At 31.3% G+C, this 10,672-nt stretch overlaps 1 protein-coding gene across 1 annotated transcript; it reads left to right on the forward strand.

Moving 5' to 3' along the window:
• Positions 1-768: 768 nt before the first annotated feature.
• Positions 769-4,107, forward strand: LOC120146305 (transcription factor MYB3R-5-like). The gene is made up of 8 exons (XM_039159906.1): positions 769-1,014; positions 1,335-1,516; positions 1,622-1,676; positions 1,900-1,957; positions 2,431-2,525; positions 2,615-2,718; positions 2,954-3,082; positions 3,247-4,107. The coding sequence occupies exons 2-8, from the start codon at positions 1,389-1,391 to the stop codon at positions 3,557-3,559; spliced, it is 882 nt and encodes a 293-aa protein (XP_039015837.1). The 5' UTR covers positions 769-1,014; positions 1,335-1,388; the 3' UTR covers positions 3,560-4,107.
• Positions 4,108-10,672: the final 6,565 nt, after the last annotated feature.

The following is a 10,672-nucleotide window of genomic DNA, read 5'->3' on the forward strand; positions in this document are numbered from 1 at the left end:
TACATAAACTACGCTATTTATTTTGTATCAAGTGGCTACAATGAAATAACTTAAATAGTTCTGTGGTCATATCAACACTATCCTATAGTTAAGTGATCATTTAAGTAGTATACCCATGTTTTTAGGCTTAAAGTAAAAAAATCCTTAAATTGTTTTTTTCCCTTTAAGTCCCTTGACTATTTTTTTGGTCAAATTAAGTTCTTAAACTATTATTTATAACCATTCTAAGTCATATTTTTCAGTTAAATTTTTTTCTTTTAGCTAATGAAAAGTTGACATATCTTATAAAATTAGATGATTTTTGACAAAAAAAAATAATTTAGTAACTTTATAAAAAAGAGACATAACTTAAGGACTTATTTTTATCAAAAAAATTGTTTAACTGTGATTATATATAATAATTTAAAGACTTATTTTGATAAAAAATAGTTTAAGGGCAAAAGAAAAATGGCATAATTTAGAGATTTTTTTTTAATTTGGGTAAACTCACGTCTACAATTATCACTTTTGTTTTGTTTGATCACCTAATTTTTTTTTAAATCATACTTAATGTTACTGTTAATTTTTAACATGATTAACCAAATGAAATAAAAATATAACATTAAATATAATTTAAAAAAAACAATTAACTGATAAAAACAGAACAAAAGCTATACTCGAGTTACTAAACTCGTAGTTTAAAACTTTTTTAAATTAAAACTTTTTTAAATTAAAACTTTTTTAAATTAAAACTTCCAACGTAAGCTTCTCACTAGCTTGCTTTCGCTTCTCCAACAAGACAAAGACACCCTTTAAAGTCCGTTTCAATTCTTACAAACAAAACGCATTCTAGTTTCCCGCTACTTCACTTTTATTTCATTAATCTCCCCCAAAATCACAAACCAAAAGGAAACTCATACCCCAAAATATCTGCTAAATCTCAGCTTTTAATTTCTTGCTTCTTTTGGGGGTTGGAGTTATCCGAGGCAAAGTTTTCAGTTAGAGAGGAGGTTTCCTTTTGTATTTTGTTTTAAGGTAATTCTGGGTTTCTTCACTTCACCTTGGTTTTGTGTTTTATGTACAATTCTAGAGATCATACTGCTCTGTTTGCCTTGCTTGGAAACCATGGGAAATTTTTGTGATCGCTAAACTGCAACACGGGTTTCCCAAGTTTGAACTTAGAGCGTGTGTGTGTAGTGATAGTTGAAGTACTTAATGGCTTTGCTGGGAGAATATTCATAAAAGGAGGAAAATTTCACGGTGAAACCTTTGATTAAATGGAGCCCTAATTTTTGTTTTAATGGGATTCGCGTGTGTTTCTTTTAAGGCTTTTTGGACTGCTCGGAAATTTACAGGCTAGCTTATATTTGTACTTGTGGTTGACACTTGGTAGCTGAGTTGAGAAGATTATGATGGAGGTCAAGAAGGAGAAAGAAGAGTTTTATGAAGATTTAATTGAAGAAGATACATCTGCTTCACCTTCTTCAAATTTCGACAGCCATTTTGATACTACTACAAGTTCAGCTTCTCTTGAAGGGTATGTTTCTTTTACTACAATGTCCCATGAATTGCTTCTCTTGAACATTTTTAATTAGATTGGTAAAACTTGTCATTTTGATGTAAGCTTTTATTGCTATAGCAGAAGGGTAACTGGTCCAACTAGACGGTATAGGAGAGGAGGGTGGACTAAAGAAGAGGTTATTCACTAGAGACTGGTGTTTCTTTTTGGTTTTATCTCAATGTTGTATGTTTTCATGCCTTTTGACTTTAGCTGGAAGTGTCCTTAAGTTGGCTAAGATTCGTGAATAAAATGATGAATACATTGTTGTTGGTTTAATGCTTTACCTCTCTTTTTTGAACCAGAACTTAGCCTCAGAGATGTTTTCTGACATTTCTATGCACATGATTATGGGTGGACAGGATAGTATTTTGACGGAAGCTGTGCGAAAATGCAATGCAAGGAATTGGAAGAAAATAGGTTGGTATGAAATTTTAACCTTTCATCTGTATCCATGTTGTCTATGTAGGACTCTCTTAATTCCCACTTTTCTCAGGCCATAATATGTCTTTCCAGCTGCTTTTGAATACCTATTTTTTTATGGTATTGTTCCCACATTTGCTATGGCTGTTCGGGTTGATCATGAATCTCGAGAACTTATCCTTTAGCACAATGTTACTCTGAAACTGCCATTAGCTATAGATGAACACTTCGTTTTGCTACTAGTTTTCTAGTTGTTAATAAGGATGGAGTTATTAAGATGTTGAATTAAGGTTTCATATTATTCCTTAAGCTAAGCAGTTGCACCAACTCTTACTTGCCTTTCCTCCCCTCTATAGTTTTTCCTTGACATGTAAAACTTGCAACTTTGAGCAGGAATTGGAAAAGGGTTAAATGCAGCAGCTTATTTTCCTTGCAATTCTGAAAATCTAGTTAATATTTGTTACATGCAGCTGAATTTCTCCCGGGAAGAACAAATATCCAGTGCTTACATCGGTGGCAAAAGGTCCTCAATCCTCGAATCTTGAAAGGACCCTGGACAAAGAAGGTTTGAACTTGAAGAGTATGTTTTCGTGAGATTCAAAATTTTACCAACATTGATACGTGACTTCGGGCTGGTGTACTTTTGCATTTCAGGAGGATGATTGTATTACTAAGTTGGTTGAAAAGTATGGTTGTCGGAGATGGTCTGTCATTGCAAAGTTATTGGGAGGTCGCATAGGCAAGCAATGCAGGGAAAGGTCAGCTCATTATATTCTGATATGCCAATGGCCAATTTAGACTAAAATAGAAACTTCCCTTCTTCTAAATATGACAGGGGAAAGCAGAAAGCTAGTGTCTGTTTACAATTCAGACTTCAAAGTAGATAAATGGCTAAGATTTATAACTTCTTCATATTTGCAGTTATTTATTGTTGGTTAACCAGGAGTGCCTTGCAGCGATTACGATTTAAGCAATAAAAATAATTTATTTCAGGTGGCACAATCATTTGGATCCATCAATAAGAAAAGATTCATGGAGAGAAGAAGAGGAGGCCATTCTGACATACTATCACCAAATATATGGGAACAAGTGGACCAAATTAGCTGAGCTGCTACCTGGAAGGTATGCATTTATTTAGTTGCTAACAAAATTGTTTATATAAAAAAATATGGGTGGAAATATTTGTACATATGTTTACAGCTAATGTCGTATGTATATCGAATATAATTTTTAACATTTGATATTTACCTTGCTTGTATCTTTTTTTGTGTGTGTGTAATTTACAGGACTGACAATGCAATAAAAAATCATTGGAACTGTTCCGTAAAGAAGAAGCTTGGTTTGGACTCACCTCATCGTTATGCAATGGACATAGATGAAGGATCTTCTGATTTTCAGGACTGGGAAATTACACCAAAATGGTTGAAGGTCAAAGAAGAGAGACAGGGTCTTGATGAAACAAAACCTGTCGATCAAAATGGTGCTGATGATTATGGTACTGATACATGTAATTTAGATTTGGTTCTGGGAATAGCAAATCGAGCAGACAAAGTAATGTCGGAAAGCACAGGTCTTCAGAAGTGCCATATGAGCGGATAACTCGACTTAATAGAGTGCGTTATGATGACAAAACCAATCGTATCATTGATGATTCAATCACTGGAACTGTAAAAAGGTACGCTGAGCAGAGTAAGATACATGAACCTCGATCAGCCTCAAGCAGAATAGATTCTCAGGATAGTTATGATCTTCTTTCTTCGATGCCGGTCGGTTCTGCATCAACTTTCAAATCTATGGCAGATAAATGTCAGGTCGACCTGGAAAGGGAAATCAGAGCATGAATACAGTGAACTCAAGTGAGTTCTTGTTGCATAATGAGCCATCTCAGCCGGAGAATTCTGCTCAAAAACTGGGAGGAAGCTTCTCTCCCAACAGATTTAGTCCAGAATCTATATTGAGGATTTATGCATTGACCTTCAAGAACACTCCCTCTATCATAAATAAGAGAAGTTACAGTAAGACTTGGAATGGAAACACCTCAGAATCCGCTGCCTCCTCTCCAGTAAGGTCTTTTTGGGTTTTTTTATGTGGAAGAAACGTGAGAATCAGATACCAGAATCCCTATATCCATCAAGAAAAATGAAAAACCAGAGCAACATAGTATAGTGTAAGAGTACGTGCGTTTGGGAAGTCTAAACAACGATAATTTAAGGTTAAAAAAGATGAAAATCGAGTACGACAAAAAATGTTATAATAATAATATTTTAAATTGAATGCAATTTAAAATGTTATACTTTTTATAACATGTTTAGTTGTAACCTAAAATATTAAGAATGTTGTCAACCGAAAAATGTACAAAGAAAACATTTTAGATTATGTTCAATCAAAAATGTTATATACAGCATAATTATCCTATACGTTTAGCTTATGGTGAGTCGCAGTATATTCTCCCATCATTTCTTCTCTACCATGAGTGTTATGGAATCTTGTATTTTTTAAGTTTTATACTAGTTAAACACCCAATAATATGAACTGCCATACGTGTAGAAAGTTGTAGCTTTTTGGAATCAAGTTTTTTTTTTTTGGGGGGGGGGGGTTGGGGGTGTTTTCTATTTGCTTTTGCTTTGAGAGGTACAAACTAAGGATGTAAAAAAACTGATACAATCTACAAAATTGATTGAAATTTACTTGAGTTAAAATTTTTTGACTCGAGGTGATAATAATTTGAAATTGCTTTGAGTTCGAACTGGTAAAATTATTTGACTCGAGGTGATAGTAATTAGAATTCTTTTTGAGTTTGAACTGGTGTTGATCTGATTATGAGTTGGATTTGAAAATAATGGATTTGAACTCGACCTAAAAATTACATGAATTTGAATTGAACTGATACTATGATAATCCAATATGATTTGCATTCGATCTGATATAAATTTGAATCCGAGATTAACTTGGTAAATAATTAATATTACTTAACTTGTTATGAATATGAAGTGTAATTGACTCGATTTATAAATGATTTGATTTGTTATTTAATTGATTTGATACTTATTTGATTGTGTATTTACCTAACTTATAAGTTAAGATTGATGAAATTATGAGATTTTTAATTTATGATATTATATTATAATAAAATACGTCTCCTTAATTAAAGAGTATATGATTCATTAAATTAATATGTTCACCTTTTATATTTATGAATTGTAGGTTATAAATAATTTCAAAAGCTTTATTAAATTTTAAAATTAACAAGAAATAATTCTTTAAATTTAAATTAAATGGTTAATTATGATAATTAAATTAATAAATTTATTTTATATTAATCATAATCATTATATTAAAAATTTTAATTATGACCATTAAATTAATAAATTTACTTTCTATATTAATTATAATCATTATTTAATTTTTTTTAATTATAATCATTAAATTAATTTTATTAAATAATTTATTTATTGGTTATGACTTTATTAGATTAAAAAATTATATTATGTAAAATTAGTTTAAATATCAGTAAGTTTATTTTTTATGTAATATTTGATTAATAATTTAAATATAATTTAATTTAAATTTTAATATATATATATTTAAAGATGAATTTACTTGAAATCGAAAGATTTACTAATTTCACAAATACTAAAACTAACAATTTATAAATGAACAAATTAAATATAATACAATTCAATACACTAAAATTACAATAAAATCAATTAAATAAATTTATGTTACTCTCTGATTTTATAGCAAAAATTTTATAAGGGAAATTTGGCCTCTAAATATTATTTCAGAATCGGGTTTCTAGGTCCGAGTGTCCACACGCCATACTTTAATGGGTATTGTAGTATTGTCTCAAAATTTGTAAATTAATGCAATTTAGTCTAATATTATATTAATTTAAGCTTTAAATTTTCAATTATTTAAATTTGATCCCTACGTATTAATTATAAATTTATTAATTTAGTCCTAAATTATATTATTTTCAATGTTATTAATTATAATTTTTAATATTTTGATGATAAATTTAAAGATAAATTTTTTTTAATGATTATAATTTTTTATTATTTTTACTTTTATTTTTTCAAAAATTAAATTTCATTAAATTAAAACTATCGATGCATGAATGTTAATGTTATAACTTATTAATGTATGAATGTATAATGTATGAATTGATATATATATAGAATCATGTTACACAATATAAAACTATTTTAATTTTACACAAATTTAGGATCGTTGGATGAGTGAAAAATAGATAGTTGAGATTACAGTAGAAAATGAAATGATATTCACTAGGAAAAAAACAATGAGTCAATCTCTTACATTTATTTTCACTCATCCGACGTTCTAAATCTGTGTAAAACTAAAAGCGTTATACATTATGTAAGTGGATCCTAACAGATTTAGGACTGTTGGATGAGTGAAAATAGATGACTAAGCTTAATAGTACAAAATGAGAAGATATTCACTGGATAAATAAACAAGGAGTCAATCTCATCCATTTATTTTCACTCATCCAACGGTCCTAAATATGTGTAAAACTAAAGAGTTTTACATGTGTAAGTGGATCCTAACCCATATATATATATATATATATATATATATATATTATGTTTGCATAATTTATTAATGTATAATGTATGTATGATATATTATGAATTGTTATGTATATATATTTTATGTATGTAAAGTGTATGTATGTATTTATAATTAATGTATAATGTATGAATAGTTTATTATGTATAATGCATGTGTATGCATGTATGTATTTATTTATGCATGTCTATATCCTTTATTAATGCATGATATATATGTATAATTTATTCATACATGTTTGTATGTATGTATTTATATTTTGATGCATGTATGTATGATAATGATAATGATATGTATGTATTGTATATATGTGTGATATGTATTATATTGATGCATATATACGTATGATAGACATACATACATGTCTACATGTGTACATACATACATGCATGTAAGGCATGCATCATACATTCATGTATATATTATATATACATGCGTACATGTTTTACATGTATGCATACATATATACCATCATACATGCATACATTTTACATACATACATACATGCATACATTTTGCATACATATATACATGTTGGTTCTACATAGTACATGCATCATACATGCATCTCATATATACATTCTCATGCATCAATATATTTTTATAATATTTTCTAAATAAAAGTATGGATTAAGATTTTAAATTTTTCTCGTTAACTTTTAAAATAAATGTAATTTAGATCAATTTGGTTTTAATTCCATTTTATATTTTACAATTATTTCAATTGGCCCATGTATATTGTTTAATTCATTAAATTTATAGTTTGTAATTTCATGTTTGTTCAACTTAATCCTCAAAATTATATTTTTATCCAAAATTGGCTCATACTTATTTATATTTTTGTAATTTACTCCAAACCTTATAAATCACATCATAAACTTCATTTCAAACCCTATAAATTATATCATAATCTCCAAAACCTTATAAACTTTTGTTCACCAACTTCTTAAATGAACGCAATTTAGTCCATTTTTATATTAATTTCATCTTCACATTTTACAATTGTTTTGATTTGATCCCTATGTGTTGTTTAATTTATTTAAATTTCAATTTGTAATTTCATGTTTGTTCAATTTAGTCCGTAAAATTATGTTTTTATCCGAAATTAGCTCATACTTATTTATATTTTTGTACTTTATTCCAAACCTATAAATCACGTCATAAGGTAAAAAATTTAAAGAGTGAGCTAAAAAGGCCAGTGTGCTCCTTTTGGTGTATTAAAACATACAAATAAAATACTTCAATAAAAATCAATTCATCAGACATGTTTTGAAAACATGAACACTACCCCCATTCGATCACCAGAATGTGCAGGTTCCCCCGAACCATACAACCATCTGTACACCCGATAAGGTCTTTATACGTATAGCATAAGGACCTATGGTAGGACTTACCCTATGCACAAAGTAGAGGAACCTGCGGTAAAGTCTTACAAGTCATAGACTAGGTCTGAGATACTTCTTCCAATAATACCCACATGACAGTAATAAATGTGTATGAATCTGTGTGAGAAAAGGTAGTTTAATTCATTAAAACATGAAAATATCCCATATTCCAAAATCAGATACAAAAGTACTGTAATCGGAGATCATATCAGAAATATACAAATCAATATCAAATCAACAATGTTTAGAAAATCAAATATCAAGTCATAAAAATATTTAGCATCATCAGAATTCCAATACAGTTTAGATAGGCAGCACAAAATAGTAATGTAACACCATCAAGAAACACACATGTATCGATTTGAGTAGTCTGATCGGGTAGCCTATTGATGGGTTGTCTATCACGATATGCGGTAGAGCTAGATCCTACGAATCGGAAAAATTATATCATAATCATGATATGAATAATAATAACATCTATTTCAACGATTTACAAAAACTTACGAGTAACTCTCGAAGTTCGTGAATCGTGTGGATCTGTCGGCGGGAAGCACTGGATCTAGTCGACCCTCGATTGGGAGAAACATGAGTACCTTCATAAAAATATATTTCCAATCAATTTCATAATCAACTCCTAAATAAATAAGCAAAAATGCTAAATATACTAAGCATTTTCGGGTTAACGGACTCGATTAAGACTTTCAGGTCAGAATTTGATGAAACAGATCATAAAATCAAACTTAGGACATCGAAAAATGTCAAGAGGGAGGTTTTCAGAAAAATTCAATGGCTGTCAATGATCAATGGTCAATGGTCAACTGTTGGTCTGGTTCGGTTGGGCCTGTTTGAGTTTGAGCCACACAGATTGGATCGGATCGGTATGGGTCAGGCAAACGGGTCTGATCGGGTCAAGTGTGCTCGATTGACCCAGTTCTAGAAGCCCTCCAGGAGGTAGACAAGCCCCATGCACAGTGGCGGCGCATGAGAGTGCATAGGGTGTCTTTCTGGGTTGGAAAAATTACGTAAAAATTCCTATGATTGCACTCTGCTTATTAGAGTTGGGGGACGAGGGTTTCGTGACCTTCATGGTTTCAGCTTTACTCAGGAAGGTGCTTTGGTGCTTTATTCGTCATCCAGAGAGTTTGGTATCCCGAGTCCTTGCTGCTAAGTATTTTCCTCATGGTGACCTTTTATCGGTGGAGGTAGGAAATCAACCCTCGTATGCGTGGAGAATTCATCATGTTGCAATGAGGTTACGCTCCGACTTCCATATTCGTGTGGGTATTAATAATTTGACACATATGCTCTCCTCATACTGGGGTGCAATTACTCATGTTTCCCTGGAATCCATCTACCTAGACAATACTTCTAATACCATCCGTTGTGGGGATATCATGATCCCCACAGCAGCTTGGGATGACTTATCGGGTCCGTGGAATGTTTTTACTTGTTTCTGCAACATATATTCTTAAGTTTTCGATCTCTTCCACGCGTGATGATACTCGGATTTAGGGAACACAATCTACATGTGTATATTCAGTGAGGTCCGAATATCATTGGCTTATGCGGCAGGATGTTCAAATTACTCCATCATTGTCTTTATGGTTGGGTCTCAGTCGTCTATACACATTGCCAAAGGTACGTGTCTTTGGATGGCGTTTAGCACATTAAGCTCTCCCTGTTGGTCGTAGGCTCGCTATTGCTAGTCTGGCCGATGGCTCTTGCAGTTTATGTGGAGCTTCTAATGAAATCGTGATGCAAGCTATTCGCGATTGTGATGAGGCTAGACACATACTGTCAATGGCTGGTTTCATTATGGAAGCATTTTATGCTCTGCATTCATGTAGAGATTGGCTCGCTCATGTGTTTACTATTTTGGACCAATTCCGCTTGCGTGTGCTCCTGGTTCTTCTGTATAATCTTTGGAACCATCGAAATGTATATCTCCATGAGGGGCATAGAATTCCGGGAGGGCATATTGTCTAATCTAGCACCACCATGCAGTCATCTTACACTACTTTGCAAACTTCTTCCATCCCACTAGCTAATTCACCTGCTGCTATTTGGAAGAAACCAAAGACTGGGACGTTAAAAATTAATCTCGATGGGGCTTTATGATCTTTCACTTTAGTTGTCGCGGATGCGATTACTGCTTAGGATCACATAGGGATGATCATTCACTACAAAAAAAATTTTAAATTACCGAGAGAAAAATTCTAACAAATTTAATCCTCGTAATTTACTAATGGAAATAAATTATTTCATCACAAAGCTGTGATATGATTGCAGTTTTCGACCTATTTATTTTTTTCGTAAGAATCTTTTTTTTCATTTCAATAAAAAATACTAATTTAATTTATGATAGAACAATGATTCCGTCAGAAATTTTATTCATTTTAATAAAAAATATACTAATTTAATTTGTAATGAACAATCATTCCATCGAAAATAAAAAATATATAAAAATTAACCACTTCACTGCACATTTAATCTACAACTACTCATCTCCTTTTCAACCCCACATACAAACATTAATTATATCTAATTAAAACTTATTAATTATCTCAACCTCCAAAACCAACTATAAACGATGACCATTTTAACAATTTTTTTTTCAATCCTCTCATTTTCATTGTTGTTTGTCATTCCCTATCTCACTGTTACTTTCACTTTGCCATCTATCATCCCCCTCCTCTCCAACATCCCATTATTGCTTGGAGCTATGACACCCCTTGGG

The sequence above is a fragment of the Hibiscus syriacus genome, unplaced genomic scaffold (assembly GCF_006381635.1).
Source record: "Hibiscus syriacus cultivar Baekdansim isolate YM2019G1 unplaced genomic scaffold, ASM638163v2 tig00110911_pilon, whole genome shotgun sequence".
Lineage (NCBI taxonomy): Eukaryota > Viridiplantae > Streptophyta > Magnoliopsida > Malvales > Malvaceae > Hibiscus > Hibiscus syriacus.

Bases quoted from the DNA above. Each gene is read 5' to 3' on its own strand.
- LOC120146305 (XM_039159906.1), top strand. From the start codon at position 1,389: ATGATGGAGGTCAAGAAGGAGAAAGAAGAGTTTTATGAAGATTTAATT. The intron at 1,677-1,899 runs GTTATTCACTAG...ATGGGTGGACAG, and splicing joins GAGGGTGGACTAAAGAAGAG to GATAGTATTTTGACGGAAGC. The intron at 1,958-2,430 runs GTTGGTATGAAA...TGTTACATGCAG, and splicing joins AAGGAATTGGAAGAAAATAG to CTGAATTTCTCCCGGGAAGA.